The sequence below is a fragment of the Erigeron canadensis genome, chromosome 3 (assembly GCF_010389155.1).
Source record: "Erigeron canadensis isolate Cc75 chromosome 3, C_canadensis_v1, whole genome shotgun sequence".
Lineage (NCBI taxonomy): Eukaryota > Viridiplantae > Streptophyta > Magnoliopsida > Asterales > Asteraceae > Erigeron > Erigeron canadensis.
In genome coordinates, this window is record NC_057763.1 from 42,278,123 (window position 1) to 42,296,337 (window position 18,215).

Sequence of the window (18,215 nt, forward strand, 5' to 3'; positions counted from 1 at the left end):
AGCCCCTGGCGGGGGTTGAGCTGCCAGGTCAGCTTGGAAAATTTTTATTTCCATCGAATTGTTATGGTGAAAACTCTTCCGAAAATTTTATTTTTGGAATTCGAGAGACTAATTTTGTCAAATTCGAAATATAATAATTAACTGCCTAATAGCAGTTTTTGGGCCTAATAATATCCCATTTTTAGAATTGATCGTCACTTTTTTCTTTCTCTGGTTCTGTTCTCTCAAACATAGACACACAAAACATTCTTAATCTTTGATTGTATCCGATTGAATAGTTTGGGTGAACCGCCAAATTAATTCAATCTGAAAGCGATTACGTGCCTTCAAAGATTGACTATATCCGGTTATTTTGTTTGTTATCTCGAAATTTCCCTAACACATTATTGTGTAGCCAAAGTCCAGCAAAACCATATAAGTTCTAGAGAAAACTCACGCCCAAAAGCCCATTACGGTAAAACTATTTTGTGGATCAAATTTGAACTTGAGACTTGTGGTCTCAATTGATTACATTTATGTTTACCTTATAATGAAAAAGGAAAAAAAAACATTTTAAAAATAGTGTTTCATATATACCAAATTGAAAGTGGTGGTCGGTATAGAATGAGAGAGAGGTGAGAAAAAGCGATAAGAGAAGGTAGAGTTTCTCAATTCTATTCATCGATGTGGCCACACCTGTTTCACTAGCATGTCAATGCTTGCCAATTGAGAGAGGGTCGCAATACGTACCGCATCAATTCTTACCAATAGGACACCCCTCACCTAATACGAAAGTAAGTTAAAATGATTATCAACTTTATGTAAATAATCATTGATGATGATGTATATAAATTGTATTCTAGCTTTAGGTAGAATAAAATGTAATCAGAGAGCCAAAATAGCAGCTCTTAAACTACACTTTTTGCTAGTAAATTGCATTACAAATCCTCGCAAAGTTGACCCAGAAAAAAATACAATTCTAATTGATAAATTCAAAAGTTAAATAATGTAATTGAGGCTTTTTATCGATTTAATTATTTATATTAAGATGAAGAATGTATATAAGTGATCATTGCTAGCGAGCTAAATATAAAAGTTGACAAATATTACCAACATATATAGTTACTCTAACCCCATCCACACACAAAAATAACTTTAGTTTACACATGTAAGTCACGAAATAAATTTCATGATTGCTTATTTGGAATTATAAAATGGGGTTTATAATAATAAAGGAATGGTTAGCTGGTTGGTACAAATATAGAAAAGACATAATGAAAAAGGTGTGTAGGTCGGTGGAAAAGATAAGATGATAAAAAGGAAATTTCAGATTTCAATGGTTGCAAACCTTTGTGTTTCTTCACTTTCTATCTTTTCATAGATGGTGTTTGCACTTTGCATTTTATTTGTTTTGATAAAGATTTCGTTAATTATGTTGTTCACGGCTTCATGCCATATTGTTAAAATACAACAAAATATTATAAAACAAAAATATTTTCATGGCAATGAAGTTTTCTTAAAAGGTGAATTTCGCTGGAAATTTCGTATCGTGATTCGACAGCGGAAGGTCTAGCATACGTTGTCTTAACCGAGTCCACGCTAGAGAGCTCCCTCGAAGTAGAAATGCCTATTTCAAATACCCGATTGGGGGAAACCCCCTATTAATCCGTCCGAAGGCACGACAATCAATAGGGATAAACCCTGTCCCCTCAGACTTAAATATGGGTATACCCAAGACAGGCTTTCATAAAGGGACTTCCTTATGCCCCCAAAGCTTGAACTCAAGACCTCATGAATAAGGGGATGGTATTTCAACCATTGAGCTAATATATGAAGTTGTAAATCCTATTTGGTAATGTCTCACTTCCCTGTTCCCACATTTGTGACAGTGAATTATTAAAAGGTCTCTCACGAACCTTATTGCCAAAGTCTCACTTCTCACGTGTCCACGCTTACACATTGTTGCACTTTGATGTAAGGGGTATGTATGATATGAGATTAAACACAAGGCATATAATAGTATGAATGCCAAAGAAATTAATGTACTAACCATACTGCTATAAGCTATTCAAAATGAGAAGCTGGCAAGGGGATAAAATTGCAACCTCAACCAAAAAAACCTCTGTAGGTCAAAATGATATTAATCATATCATCAATCATGTAATACCTCGTTGATTTGCCTTTCACAATTAGAACAAATCTACATGTAACACAGAAGCATACTCGCTATTGATCTACTTTACTGAAAAAGTGATTGATCTGCAAGCATCCACGGGACTGCAAGCTATTTGTTTTGGCACTGAACTTCAAATTTTTAGCAGGAAATGACGATCCATTGGAGTCCTGCTTGTATAGATAAAAGAAAAAAATCAAAAATAAATAAATGCTCATTAACTATTAACCATAACAACATTTAATGAATCACACAAGGCCACCAAATAACAAAAGCACCAAACAGAGAAAGGAAAAAAGAACACTTGTTCAAAAGCAAATGAAACTTGGTATAAGCTGAAAGTTGAACATACTGAAGCAAATTATTCATCTGACTACAGAGTAAGAAAAAACTTACAAATGAGGCCTGATTCTGGGATTTGAGAACTTTAATTGTACCACCTCTCCCATCAGCTCCTACAGAGATAAGATCACCCGATACTTGACTTGGTAGTGAAGATGAATTTAATCCTTTATTCTGACCCTTTTTGCACCATTTTCCCAGGGCCCTTCTTCTTCCATCCGGACCGATTAGTCCAGCAGAGAAACAAAACTCTCCAACTGGTTTTCAAATTAAAAAAACAAATGGTTAGGTTTGCCACCAGCGGCTCAATCCGTTGCAGCATTCTGTTCACTTCATATGACAATACAACGTAGGTGACAAGATGGGAGTTCAGGGTAGGGTAACAGGTCAACCAGAATAAATTTTAAGATGGGTCAAAACAAGTGCTTGATTATACAAGTCTGTCAAAACCCACTAGAGTTAATTGACTCATTCCTTTTTAGAGAACTATATTTATTCTACCCCTTAGACTTGTTGATGATAATACAAAATTTGACTAACAAGCAGCATGATTACCTTCTAGAGAATTATAAGCTGGCAAAGAAGCTTCATTTGTGATATTGGGCATGAGGTTAGGTTGTCCGATCTCATGAAGAGGCAAAGGAACACCATTTTGTTTACTTGTTTCATGTGTTGGTTTTGATGAGTAGGAAGCATCAAATGTTGCCCTTTTAGCAGGCTGGGATATTGAATCATATTCAGGTGAAACTGAAACTTCAGGTGCATCATCATCTATTATAATGTAAGAGCCAGCACCATCTTTTTTATTACTCTCATTCTCCAACCCTCTTGACCGCTTGGCATTTCGAGAATGATCATCAGATTCCTTTATTGTATCCTGTGATGTACATGTATGGGTAAAAGTAGGGAGTGCTTCATTCCGTATTCTTGAAGAGCCTTTTGATTTCTTTGAAGCTTTCAGGGATCTCAAATATTCATTGTCATTATCTTCATTAGCTTTATCCATTTCTTTGATTATTGACTGAACAATTAACACCATATTAATTTACCCACTTAACATGATTAGATATCAAAATCACACTTGGTATGAACTTACCTTTAACTTTTTTATCTCCACTTCAGCTTCTCTAAGATTTTGACAGGAAAGATCCTTTTCACTTGACAATATGCTGTACTTGGCCATTAGCATTTTATACTGCCTATTAAGAAGTGAAAAAATATATATATAAGATACCAAGTATGACACAATAGTAACTGCTGAATTTCCTAAATCATTTCAATTTTTATGTGGATGACCATTAAACGATACTGATAAATTTTAACCTTTTGGTGTAAATATGATCTTTATATAGACCGTCTACCTACAGCAAGTGTGAATACTAATTTCAGTTCACCCTAAAGCAGACACTTGTTATTTCAAACTACCAACAAGGATAGCCAAACATGTGTATGTGACAATAATAAATACAGTGATCTTTATAAAATAAAACACTGCTAAACTTAAAAAACATAGAAACAGCAATCTTCCCAGAATGAATATTAAAGGTAAACTAACGTACTGGTTGCGGCTCATCAAGGATTTTTCCAGAACATTCATATTGTCTCTGGTATGAGTTTGCGTGGCCAAAGAAGCATATTTTACAATTTCATCCATGTCCAAATTATGATCTAAGGCCCTGCATATTAAGATCCAAAAGCATGTCAGAATGTATCAGGCAAAAATCCAATTGAGTGAAAGTTTGTTTTGCTTACAGCTTGACTTCGGCAAGTTCTTTAGCTAAAGCCATACTCCTCTCCTTCAACTTAATGCACTCCAGATCTGATTTATTAAGTTCCTGTGGCATGATTATTAACAAGAAAAGCAGCCTAGGTGAGCGAAATATCCACATACACAAAAAATAAAGATAAAATCAACAAGACCCCAGCACTGCTAACTTGTAAATAGATTAGAATAATTTTTCACTTTTGTCATGTCTGATGTAACATAAGATTGCATTAAATTATAGAGCAGCTGACTTTTTAATAAGCAAAAGAAAACACTTTGGCAAAAATGAAAAACAAAAGTTGCTCAACCAAATTTAGGATTCTTGCAAGAACATTGGATTCATTGTCAACAAAAAAATCCATGTACAGCTGTTTAAAAAGTAGCCACCAAAAAACTAAAACATAAATTTACCTGTTCTTTGAAGTCTAGTGAGCGAATAATTCTGTGGTTTTCTTCCAAAGCTTTATTTTTATGTGCTTCTTCTCTCTTCAACTGCTCCTTGCATGCAGAGAGCTAAAAAAAAAAGTAACCATACGTGTAATCAGAAAAAAGTAGCAGGCTAACATTAAAAAGTCTAGCCAGATATGATTAGTTCAATCTAACAACGGTCATGAGGCGCCAAAAAACAAAGCCTCTCTAACAAGTATCATGGATTATATTTACAATTAATTTTCCATTTTCTTCACCTTTTATGCCGACAGTTGATAATATGCAACTCTTATTAAGCTCAACTACAGCAGTTTAGAGTAATTTACAAGGCAGTAGCAATGGAACAATTACCTCGTCGCCAATGTTTTTTAAATCATTTTCTCGAATTTTCAAAGCAGAATTGAGCACTGTAACCTTCCCCTCCAGTCTACTGCATTCCAACTGTAGTTCCTCTGGATCTTTGTGAGTTCGAAGTTTTAGGGAGGGCTTAGGGTCATTAGTGTCACCAACTGACTGAAAATAAAGCCGGCCCACATGGGATGCTGAACATGTTTGGTTACATATAGGACATTTCTTCTTCCCTTTTGAGCAGTATTCAAACCACTGTTGTATGCTAGATTTGCCACCAATATAAACAAACAATCTGTTAACACAATATGTGTAATAACTTCTTAATGCTATCAGCAACACTTATTCAGTAATGAGGCTCCAAAAAATAATGCACATACACTTTACACTGATCAACTGCATGACTACTTCGATTACAATTCAGTTTTTACGAATTTGTCATTTCACTACATAGTATATGACAGAATGACATATTATGTAGTACAAATTTACTAATAGATTCGATAAACAAAGAATTAATTTTTTAATCATATGGATTATTAAGTCATTAGTTTAACTCTGAAACCAAAGCTAGTGTTCATACATTATAAATCAATAGATTTCTGCATTGAATTGCAATTGTGTATCAAATACAACATATGCTAAATATAATCCAAATTCAAAATTAGATATTTCAACAAAGCTCTCTCTCTTGAAGAGAAACCACCAAATCAAAATTTTACAAAAACACCAAAATCTTGCAATTACTTGAAGACATTTATAATGGGGTTTAAACAAAAGCACCAATTTTTTAAAGAATAACACAAAATCAAATATGGGTGTATACAATTCTTGCATCACAATATCATCTAACGAATAAAGAAATATACAAAATGTGATCTTTTTTTAAAAAAGAAAGTGCAATCTTGAATATGAACTCATGAAGTAAATATATAATATTTTGATTACAGATACATGAAAAGATGAATAAAATCTTGAATATTTTGATTTCAGTCCAAAATCTTAGAGTAAGACTAGGGTTTCATAAAATCTTGGAAACATTGACATTGATTTCAATTTCAAATGCTACAGAAAATAATATGTAAATAAAAAGATTAACACACAAAAAAAAGGGGGAATCAAAAAGAAAAAAACCAAACCAGAGCTCATGGAAAACATGACCACAAATAGAGATGGCTTGAAGATCTTCAACAATGGGTTTAAGATCTTCATAACAGATGGAACATATTGTTTTGGAAAATGGTTGTTGTGTTGTTGATTCATTACAAGTTCCACTCATTGTTTTCTTGTTTGCAGAACCCTAATTCTGATTCATCTGTAAAGTGGATTTATTGTTATTACTGTATCTATGTGTGTGTGTGTGTGCGCGTTTATGTGAGGGTTTGAAATTAATTGAAACTGATCAAGTTTTTGGAGTAGCGGGAAGTGGAAATGGAGCGCGAGAGGTTGGAAAATGAATTTGTATGAGGTTTTAGCTGGGATTAAGATAGTTATCATTAAACAAGAGAAATTTTGAATTAAAATAAAAGGTTAAGATTCAAAGTCTCATTTTTAATTTTAATCTAAAAATCAAAATCATAAACTTTACTTATAAAGTTAATAATAATGTTAAAGCATCTCAATCATTTTAAGATAAGATTTTACAAAATTTAATAGAATTTGATTAAATTGAAAAAGAAAAAATTCTCATTTCCATTGAAATATATGAATTTTATTTCATACCTCACTTAAATCCTCATAAAACTATGAAACATTTTGTTAGATTTTATTTCTTCAAATTATAAATCCTTTAACAATTTCATTTTTTCCGGAAATATTTTACCAACCAAACACAATTGTGTTATTGTTTTTGTAGAATATGTTATAAAATATAACTCATATAAGCTAACTTAAAGAGCAATGTTTTAAATACAGGTAAATACCGACCGGTATTATAGGTATCGGAGGGTACTTTGGTATTTTAACCCCGGTATTTTTCTAGTATATTCACTATTCAACACCGGTCGGTATTTCCGATATTTTTATTTTTTTAAAAAACTATTTTTATGATAGTTTTAATGTTATTTTTTGTTATTTGTGAACTTTAAAACTTATATTTTGTTATGAAATACCTATTCTTGAGTAGATTATAATTGTATTGTGACTATTTTTGTTAAATTGTAATAAGTTTTATAGGATTTTTATTATAAAAATAGAATAAATTAAAATAATCATATCATCTTATATTTTCGGTAATACCGGAAAATATTTTAAACCCCGGTATGACTAAAATATCAGTTTTAAAACATCACTTAAGACTCGTCCTCTACGGATCACAAAACACATCATATTTTTTTTACTATTTATAAAGATCTATGTTAGGATGTAAACTTTTTGGTCTCAAATTAATCATGTTCAAGCATACAATTTTGTAAATTTCCTCTGTGATACATCACTACAAGCTAATCATAGTCCCAAAAATTAATAGTACAAAAATATATAAGTGATTTTTTTTAATGAACATGAATGTTACCCACTTACCCGTAAGCTGTAAATAAATACTCGTAGAACGTTTGACAAACTGTTCATGATCAATTGTTAAACGAATTGGTAAGTCATATTATAATATTTATAACGAGTTATTTACTGTAGTATTCATACCTGTTTTAGGTTATTTATGAGCATTTTCCGCATATAATCACGTGTTCGGGTAATTTCAGACACTGGGTCGTTAGGAACAATAAGAATGCGACATAGTCCAAAAGTTAAAAGATGAAGTGGAGTCGTCTAGTGTTAATTTAAGACTAAAAGCCAAGAAGGCGCCCATTAGTTCCGTAATGCAGCACCTTAGACCATCAAGTCAACCAAGGGCATTGATGTACCTAGGCTACGCATCCAACTAACTATCTTAGAACATTTCTTGCAAATCATACAGCGAGTAACATGTTCCAGGGTGCTAACAAGAGTGGTGGTTGACCGTCCCTTTTTTCAAAAAGCAGCTTTTTCTTCTTGTACACAGGAACACTAAAGCACATGTTCAGTTGTTCACACGCCCCCTTAGTTCTGATTATAACACAAACAAAATCATCTTTTTCACTAGATACTACGAAATCGTGTAACACAAAAACCCAATAATACAAATACAGATTACACAATGGTACTTGTACATATGCTATTAAGTAAATATGAGCTCGTTTGCTCTTTCTTCTTCAATCGAGATAAACAAATTGGTTGCTTAGGCACACGTAGTATGCACAACGAATGTAGCAACATTAAAAAATAGAAAAGACGTCGAAGAAGAAAATTATAATCGTAACACGATCATTTTCTCTATAGAGATTCCTTAGAAAGATGGAGAACCAGGGATATAAGTGAACAAGTTTTAGAAGCCACTGAAAACAGAGAACAAGTTGCTGTTGATGTAATCATTATCCACCAAGCTCACCAAGTAGTAAGTTTTCTCTACCTGTATAGCGTAACCATAATAATTAATGGAAGGCTAAAAAGCTACTAGCCAGGGGTTATATTTTTCCACGTGATGCAACTATTTAACAGAAAATAAAGTGAGCTATTAATTAGAGATGCGAAAATGCGAGGGCCAGGCAAGCTGGGTAACATATGAAAACTTGTTTTTTCAAATGATTCATAAGGATTTATGCATAAAGATACACTTTGGGCCTACTTTAGACCTATTAAACTCATTTTACCAGTTCTTTTTTAGCTCACTCTTATATATATATATATATATATAATAACCCAAATTAACCGATTCATAAACAAATAGGTCAAATCTGCCATGTTTAGAATCCTTCAATATCGTACTTGATTCTAAATTTTCAGAGTTCTCAGTTTCGGTTCCAGACTGATGAACACTTGAACAGTCCTGATTAATAAGGGTAGCTTCAAAGAAGAAAAGAGCAGAAAACAAACCTCTTGGAGAAGGGATCTGGAAGAATCATTCTCAGGATACAATTGTGCCCATCCTCTTGACCAGATTTCAAATGCCTCATCCTTCCATATCAAGAAGCTTGAAGGATCAACAACCGTTGGTTGAATGATCTCCTTGGCTGGGAACACTCCCCATGTGACTGCATTCACATCATTTTTCCCAACATTGGAAACCAGACTCCCTTCTTTATTCACGGCGATGTATGTGAGTGAAGGGTACTCCTTTGATTTCTCCACAAGAGCATTTAACTTTTCGCCCGAGCAGAAAAACTCCACATATGCTTTCTGGTAAACGTACCCACCCGCAGGTCCCCATCCTTAAAAGACAGAAAAATTTGTAAGAACCAATGACATGGCTTTAAGTCAGCATTATTCAAGATGTCAATACTTTTTTGAACTTAATAAGATGTCAATACTTTTTTGAACTTAATAATTGATTTAAAGTTGCAAATAAGAACACTATACTCAACATAGACTTGGCAATTTAGACCCAAGTACTTAGAAATTGTGATATATGGGTTATGTTTTAATATATGAAAGGGAGAATGTAGTAATTTTTTGGTTGAAACTGAAGCAGATAATGTTGGCCAATTTGGAAGTGGCCCGAAGTTAACTCAAAATGCTTACAACTTCTTTTTTAATCATACATCATTGGTGCCATTATCCAACCCACCCAGTTGTAAGCATCAGTGGGTTAATTTACCCAGCCAGTTTTGTCTCATATTAAAAGAATACCCATTTTGACCAGAACCTGTTTAGTGCCACATTATCTAACCCACACGGCCTGCATATTCGCCACCTTTACTTTGGAAAAATCAGCAATTTTGAACAAAGAAAATACCAGTAAGATGATATCTCTCTATTTACATTACCATAAGTTGTCCAGGGTCGCTCATTTTTACAGTAACGATCTTACTTATATATAGTTGCAAGAACTATAGTCTAGTTTCACAAAATAAACCATGAACAATGTTGAAAAAATTGACAAAAATTAGAAGATCCGGGCTCAAGCAAACACTTACCAATTGAAGGGGAGTCAGATTTAGCTCCATTAACGGCCGGCTGGCTATTGATAGTGAGGAAGCCCTTAAGGTTTATCGAAGCTAATTGTTCGTCGATGATCTTTGTCTCTGGCTGAAGTCCATCTAATTCAGACCAAGGGCTAGTTTTCAGTTGCCCAAGGCAGTATTTCATGAATTTCTGATACATAAAGATTTTATTAGCCACTTATTTAAATGAAATGTTATAATTGATTTCAAATTACAATACAAATTTAAGAAGATGCACCATACCTCAGAAATATCATCAAACGTTGCCAAAGGGACCACCCACTCCTCTTGAATTTTCTTGTCACGTGATTTTGGTCTCATGAACTGCCTCATAAATTCACAAGATATGAGAAAAGGGCGTATATATAGTTTTTAGATACGGCAAAACAAATTTAATAAAGGTTTCATAGCTTGGTCAACATAACCCTGTAGTTAAGAAAAGAGGCATACATATTGTGTGGACTTACATCAGTATCACTTGTAAAATTAACTTTAAAACATCCCACAAGTGAAATGTTGCTATTTTCATAGGATGGAATGACCAAGATAGATAACCCAAGGGAACTAGACAGGCACACAAGTTAAAAAGGGCATGTACCTGATGGTCGGTTAATGCTCCATATGATGCATTGGAAGCATCACCCCAACGCCCATGTGGATATTGCTCCCAACCAGTGGTCCTTGTTATGTAGCTCTTTGGACGATTGGCCCTATAAGCATATAGAATGGAGTTACAACAACCATTACCCCCCAGCATGTTTTAAATAAATCAGCTTATAAATCCGTGTTCATGCATACCAGAATATTGGTCTAACATCTTCTTTAAGACGGAAAAGGTTGGTAGGTCTCCTCCATGGTAGTGGCCTTGATATTTTGGACTCTTCTATCAATCCAAGATTCTGCATTGTAAATCCATTTGTAAGTTTTACAACTAATAAACGAAACAAACGTATAAATTTGTAAGCATCCAAGAATCCAAAATTCCAAATTTAAATATTTATTAGGATATTCCTACCGTCAAAATTGCCAATGCAGACTTCTCCATGTTAAGTGTATATAGATGCAACGTCTTGATTCCACTAGCCATGATTTTCTTGCACATTTCAGTTCCAAGGTGAACTCCATAGGCTCTAACAGCTTCCTCATTGTCCTTGATGGGCTCTAAAGCGGCAGTGATTTCAGATGGGATCTGCAGTGATTTCAATATAAAAAAAAAAAATTAAAAATAAAGCCAATTTCATATAACAAAGTAAAACAGTAAAAAAAAAAAGAAAAAAAAATTATTTCCAGTGTACATCATTCTTCTTATTGTCTATTCATTAGATGATAAATTATAACAAGTTTTAGGACAGCATACCTTAGTTTTGCAGAAGCCAGTCATGCGAATGAAGCCGTTATAGTTGTTAATGGGCATAATGCCAGGAACAATGGGACAAGTTATTCCAACTTGCCGACAATCATTCACAAATTTGAGAAAATTGTCAACGTCATAGAACAGTTGAGTGACAATCACATCTGCTCCAGCATCAACCTGCAATGTTAAACCACATTTATATGTCAGAAATGGTAATCATCTACGAAAACAATTAAAAATCAATTAATGCGTCAATTGTTTAATCATGCCATTTAAGAAACATATAAGCTTGGAGAAAGACTTTGAATTGGCTGCATGGTTTTTCTTAACCCTCCTAACTTGGTATTCGTATACATCCATCAAAATACCACTCGTGTGAATAAAGACAATTTGAAACAGACTAAAGGTATAAAATAATGCCAATGAAAAAGAAGTTTCATTATTATTCATGTGACGACTTGGCTAGTATGTTAACCATGACCATAGTTATCATGCAAACAGAGTGTGATAATCATGCAAGCAGTCAAGAGAATCTGTAGTTGAATAGATAAAGGCCTTGCTTAAGCAAGAGAAATCTCCTACGAGCATCAATCTCAGCACAAAGTTCCTTTTCGAGAAAAAATAAGTCAGTTCATACACATCTCCCCATCCATAATTACACACACAATCACTTAAGATAGAAAAGAATTGATGGTTGAAATAAATTTACTCAACCAAACATTGATACAGATAGAGTAACATTTCGATGACACAATTTTTACGAGTAACATTTCTAAAAAGTAATTTTAATCTTGCCTAATATCTTGCAGCTTGCACATTGTGCTTTTCTCAGGAGATGTACCTACAAGAACCTAAAATTTCAAAGTAGATTGTACCTTTTTCTTGAGGTAAGCAAGATCATTTGCATATGCTTCTGGTGTAGCCAAGCCATTGCTTCCTATGACCTCAGGATGTGCCTCTGATAAGCAAAATTTCAAAAAAACTCTTAGAAAGAGAAATTACAAGATATTGACCATAAAGTATCAAATAAATAACAGAAACAAATAATACTACTAATATGATGCACGTACAAATTTATAGTTTGAAAATAGCGATAAAGGGAAGTAAAACGGAAACCTGGGTAACCAGCAACAGCTATGCCAAAGTAGTCACCATATGACTTGCGGATATGCTCAACCTACAGAACAAAAAACGCACACATATTAAAGCATTATATTGTGGGCAAAGTTTAATTTACAGCAATCTGTTTAATATTATCATATGTTATTCAAATTGGAATGAGATGAAGAACTAATGACAGTTTATCAGCTTGACAGCGGGTGAGATTCCCTTAAATTCTTGATGCACCAGATAGTAAAATCCTTTGAATTTTCTAAATCGCCTCAAAGAAACTATTGTAAACTCCACATGTCTCAAAAGCTATTTTACCCATCTAAGGTTGTTAAAAACGTAATGTATGAAACGAGTTTATATAAAACGAACTAAATTAGGCCAAAGGTACCTACAACATATTAGAACTACTAGAACATGAGATTGGACTCCACAATATTTAACAAACTCCAAGAAAGTGATTCATCAATCTCAACAAAATAGCATGTTTCTAGTTTAAACTCTAATGCTATTCTATCATTATGGTATAATGTAAAGCATATAACAATTGTCTGTAGCTGTTCAGAAATCCCAATGACACAATGTCGATTATATTTCAAATTCACAAATTTCGCTATGTTTTACCAGAACCTGGTAAAAGTCAAAATCTTGATCTACCAATTATTATGTACTTCACATTTTCTCGTAACCTATAAGTCTATAACCAAACATTGTTTCAGATAATCCAATTATTAGAAAATGACCTACTGTAAAAAATTATCGAATGCACTCTACAACAGTACTACTTCCTGCTATTATACTAAGCCTCATCATCACGCAATTCTGTAAATAAATGTTGTTTAGATAATCTAACTTGGTGTTGGTAGCCATTGTAAAAAACTTCTGCAAATCAATCATCATCAGCCATCCAAATCACACATTTATATCTAATTAATTAATGCCGGCAACATTATAATCAACTAGACTCAAAATTCACACATTGAAATCTAACCCAAAAAAATGTCGGTGCACGTTAAAAATGATCATTTAAACTTTAAGGGGTCGTTTGGTTCCCAGCATTCATGGGATTCCGGTGGAATGGAATTTAGAATTTCCTATGTTAACCTAACATAATAAGGAAGAAAATTCAAATTTCATTCTATCAAATTCCCATAGATTCTAGGAACCTAACAGCTCCTAAATATCACAATGAAAACCTGTATAATATATAGATACATATAATTCATATCAAACATATGATTACAGAACAAATATGTAGATGCAGATCATCAGATTATAAACACATATCAAATATATAGAAACAAATTAGCGTTGCAGAGCTGATTTTCAGTTTAGTTTTGGCGAATTTAAGTCATTTACAAGATACATTGCAAATATATTAATATAGATACAGAGCAAGTATATAGATGCAGAACAGATTATAGATATATAACAAATATATGGATACGTTATAGATACATAGTAAAGTAATTAGGGATGCTGAGCTGAATCTCAGTTAATCATTAAGTCAGATACATTGCAAAAATATAGATACATACCAGATCAAGAGCACAGGCGAAACCGCCTTGGATCTGGACAAACTTATCCTGTCCACGTGGCGGATCACCTCTAAGAGCAAGCACATTTTGAATTCCATCTTTTTTAATAGTTTGAAGAGCATGATCTATCTTCTCAACAGGCATATTAGTACAGGTCAAATGCATCATAGTTTCAACACACACTAAATTCTGCATACGTCTAGCTATCTCTAATGTGACGTCAGCAGTTGATCCACCTGCTCCCCAAGTTATATCACAAAAAGTTGGATCATGTGCCACCATTCTCTCCATCTTTTCGAATAGGTTTTCCACACCTTCTTCGGTTTTCGGAGGGAAGAATTCGAAGGAGAATACTACCTTTCCGGCATCTCCTGCTGATGTGGATTCTAGAATCTTCTCTATTACCTTCATTTTGGCTTGGCTTACCAATCGATATATAGAGATATATATAGATACAGAAGTGTGTGTGTGTGAGAGAGAGAGATGAGATCTTGTGTGGTGTGATTGATTCACAACAACACTGAATTGGAGGGCACACTTGATATAGGGGATCAGTTGGGTGTTTTATAATGGATGAATAATACTTTTTCACCCTTTTACTTTTCAAAGTGTGTTATTTATGAACCCTGAAGTTTTGGTGGTTTGTTTTAACTAACTTATGTTTGTTTGTTTGTTTGTCTGTTATAACTCCTAATAGATTCAACGTAGTCGTTATGTATCTACTTGTTCGATATATATTGTAATGAGACTCGTAAATATACAATGACCTTATAACAGGATAATTTTCATATAACTATTAAACTTATAGTGAAACTTTTATCGTCTTTCGTCATGTAAAGGCATAAAACAAACAAATACTAAAATTATAAATACAGTAGTAGAGCTAGGAAATTTGTTTAGGATAGGCCAAATCAACAATAATAAGTCAAAAATTATATAAAAGTCATATATGAAGTTTCAGGCTCGTCCCATGAATTTTAGGTACCCTGCTCGACAATACAAAAAGTGCCCACTAAACACTTAAAAAAATATTAAAAACGAAAGAGATAGTAGATATTTCTAAACGTTTAAAACAACTATAACAATAATATCTTTTAAAAAAAAATTAACAAAGTTCTATAACTTAATCGATAAATGCATTAAAAGTTATGCTTTGAATAGTGTCATTCTCCTAGCATTTTTGGAAGCAAAATTATTGATCAACTCTTCATAATCGATGCGCTCTATGCAATTATGTTTAATTTTAACTTACAGTTTGCGTTTGGATCTATGCAATTTGTTCAAAAAAGTCGAAAACGTCAAAAAAAAAATTAAAAAAATAGATGGGTTCATTTAATATATATATATATATATATATTCAATACAATACAATACAATTCTATAGAATAAAAAGTATTGGATTTTTACTCTTTGACCAAAGTTGGGCTTTACTATCCACTAGTCTTAGACGGTGGAGTAATAATACATGCATAACAGACATATATATATATTAAGGAATCTTGTAAAATTTGGTGCCCTTAAAATTTTGAGGCCCTGCTTAATTGTGCCGCCTGCACTTACTCAAGGCCGAGCCTGTAAAGTCTAATAATATACATATGTTAGCATGTTAAAAAATCAAAGTCTAAAGCGGATCACGGCCCATTCTACACCTAAGGTGGCTTCGCCGGTGAATAAATGTTCAATCACATAGATATGTACGAAGTTAAATGAAACCATATACAGGCAATTATGCATGCATAATCATAATTTGGATAAGTGTGATTTGTGACGTATTGTTTGACTATTTTGAGAATTTGGGAGAATGATTTAAACAAACTTACTATTGAATAAAAATGAAATAGAAACAGTGTTAAGTGAACTCATAAATGATTAATCGTTTGAAGTAACAGTGATAGATACATGTTTCATAACACGTTTATTTATATTGTACTACATTATAAATCATTTTTTCTCGTCAAATATTTTTAACTTTTCAACTAAGTTTTTAAAAACCCTATAATGCCTCTATTATTTGTTCACTAATTTAAATATATTTATCTAAAATACCTATGATACACTTAGAGGAAATCTCAACCACTCATTTTCATCTCTCTTCTCAAATCTTAACTACTCATTTTTGTTCTCTATTCCATAATTCATTTTATTTTTCTAATTCATTTAAAATCTTTTACCTTAAAAACCATGCATCGATAAATTGTAAAAAGTATACAGGTGTTCTTAAAATTTCATGTTATTTCATTAGAGGGGTCATTTGATATACTTTCGATGAATTTTTGAATCCGATGACGTATCTCGTACGACTAAGGCATTTGACTATCACACTCTATGACATATCACCTCCTATGATCTATTACACTCTATCACTTATCACACTTAAAAGTGGATGCATTTAGTGATTAGTGGGGGTAATGCCCCTGTGGTTTTGTGCAAAACAATTAATATATGTTGATTTTGGCTTCAATAATTTTGGAAAGTCCATATTTATTCAACATGCCCCCGATATAAAAATTTTCATGCCCTCACCTTTATCCTTCCTTTTCAATTTCCAAAGAAAATAAACTTAGGTAGATATAGTGTAATTACAAATGCATATATTTGATAACTAAAAATGTTTAATAACTTACTAATGATACATCTAATATATTTAGGTGACTTGAACACATTTAGCAACAAATATACTTCTCTAGCTGATATTATGCCGGTGTAATATTGTCAATTGGCTATAATGAAATATTTTTTGCGCCCCCCCCCCCGCGCGCACGTAAATGAGATTCTTAGATCCGTCTCTGATCACACTATATGATCTATCAGTCACCATCTCATGAATACTTTCTTTCGTATAATGTTATAATAACAACAAATTTTGAAAAGCATTTCAAATTTTCAATAAAATGCAATTGTTTCAAGTTTTTCGGTATGCATATACGAGCACACCATTGGGCAAGGAAGTAGAGGACCACATTATATAGCGGGACAAACAGTGAACTCACGTATGTGGTTGGTAATCATACCGAGTAACCCGATTTTTAAGTGCCAAGTTATCTGTTAACATATATCATTTAGTTAATTGTATCAAAAAGTTTCGTTCTTACAAAACTTGTTCGTTCTCAAAGCAAAAGCTATACTATAAATATTATAAGTTGGAAATCTAAATATATTAAATTTGTAGTAAATATCAAAGCATATAAGTAGTGTACAAACATTATAAAACGAGAAAAGGATATTATTTAAAAGGGTAGTTTTAATGTTCAAACTTCAAAAAGAAGAGTAGTTTAAAGTTTAAACGGGTCCTTAAGTTGTTAACGGCCCATCAAGGTCGTTTCCCGTCCAATGCTTCAACACAGAGGTGTGTCGTGTGAAGACAGTGTTACCTTTATTAATTTTCGTGCTTTCAGACAGATTAGTAAGAAGTTTTCTTCTCATCGGGTATTTGAAATAGGCATTTCTACTTCGAGAGAGTTCTCTAGTGCGGACCCGATCAAAAGAACGCATGTTACACCTTTCGATGTCGAATCGCGACACAAAGTTTTCAGCGAATTTCATCTTTAAAAAAAAAGTTGTGTGTCGTGTGTCTAATTATGTATGATATGTAAGATTTACTTATTTTTATCAAGTTTAAATAAAAAAAAAGATTAGTTTCCGGGAATGTAAAAAACTTTGAACAAATGTCTATAGTAGGAAATAACTAAAGTTGTGTGTATTGTATGTAAGCAACTCGAAAAAATATTTATTGTATGTAAGAATTTTGTTTCAACCAATTAAAATCTGACAAATGGCACATGTAGATGGTTGCCACGTATGTTTTTTTACATATAATAAACATTTTTTTAAGTTGCTTACGTACAATACACACAACTTTAGTTATTTTCTACTATAAACATTTGGTCAAAGATAATTACATTTCAAGATACTAATCCCTAAAAAAAATTGGCAATGAACTAGAGTATTCCATTTTCTAGTAATATTAAATACAATTTCCTCTTATGTCAAGTTACATAATTTAAAATTTTTTCTTAATTGATGTGGACAGTTTTTAAAGTTAATGCTTGGAAATTCATTTGATTCTTCTTATCTCGCTAGTTGAAAATACGTATTTTTCTAAATAGAAAATCTCAATAAATCAATAATTTTATTGTATACTTTTACTATCATATACGTGATGAAAATACAAATGAGGCTTTAACTATTTTGTTTAATCTAT

The 18,215-nt window shown here is 32.8% G+C and overlaps 2 protein-coding genes across 2 annotated transcripts; both read right to left on the bottom strand.

Moving 5' to 3' along the window:
* Nucleotides 1–2,027: 2,027 nt before the first annotated feature.
* Nucleotides 2,028–6,461, bottom strand: LOC122594195 (E3 ubiquitin-protein ligase TRAIP). The gene is made up of 9 exons (XM_043766662.1): nt 6,176–6,461; nt 5,040–5,301; nt 4,671–4,772; nt 4,247–4,329; nt 4,054–4,170; nt 3,591–3,693; nt 3,050–3,515; nt 2,549–2,751; nt 2,028–2,322 (listed from the first exon to the last, which is right to left on the bottom strand). The coding sequence occupies exons 1-9, from the start codon at nt 6,313–6,315 to the stop codon at nt 2,206–2,208; spliced, it is 1,593 nt and encodes a 530-aa protein (XP_043622597.1). The 5' UTR covers nt 6,316–6,461; the 3' UTR covers nt 2,028–2,205.
* Nucleotides 6,462–8,131: 1,670 nt separating this feature from the next.
* Nucleotides 8,132–14,539, bottom strand: LOC122590983 (methylenetetrahydrofolate reductase 1-like). Its single transcript, XM_043763160.1, has 11 exons — nt 14,015–14,539; nt 12,483–12,543; nt 12,242–12,324; nt 11,370–11,543; nt 11,028–11,201; nt 10,811–10,911; nt 10,611–10,722; nt 10,256–10,336; nt 9,986–10,163; nt 8,946–9,280; nt 8,132–8,481 (listed from the first exon to the last, which is right to left on the bottom strand). Exons 1-11 carry the CDS (start codon nt 14,423–14,425, stop codon nt 8,398–8,400), a joined length of 1,794 nt encoding a protein of 597 aa, XP_043619095.1. The 5' UTR covers nt 14,426–14,539; the 3' UTR covers nt 8,132–8,397.
* Nucleotides 14,540–18,215: the final 3,676 nt, after the last annotated feature.

Excerpts from the sequence above, each read along its gene's own strand:
- LOC122594195 (XM_043766662.1), bottom strand. The coding sequence starts at position 6,315 with ATGAGTGGAACTTGTAATGAATCAACAACACAACAACCATTTTCCAAA. Across the intron at positions 5,302-6,175 it reads CATGTTTTCCATGAGCTCTG|CATACAACAGTGGTTTGAAT; the intron begins GTTTGGTTTTTT and ends TGGCAAATCTAG. Across the intron at positions 4,330-4,670 it reads CACTAGACTTCAAAGAACAG|GAACTTAATAAATCAGATCT; the intron begins GTAAATTTATGT and ends ATCATGCCACAG.
- LOC122590983 (XM_043763160.1), bottom strand. The coding sequence starts at position 14,425 with ATGAAGGTAATAGAGAAGATTCTAGAATCCACATCAGCAGGAGATGCC. Across the intron at positions 10,723-10,810 it reads GATGTTAGACCAATATTCTG|GGCCAATCGTCCAAAGAGCT; the intron begins GTATGCATGAAC and ends ATATGCTTATAG. Across the intron at positions 8,482-8,945 it reads CCAGATCCCTTCTCCAAGAG|GTAGAGAAAACTTACTACTT; the intron begins GTTTGTTTTCTG and ends TACGCTATACAG.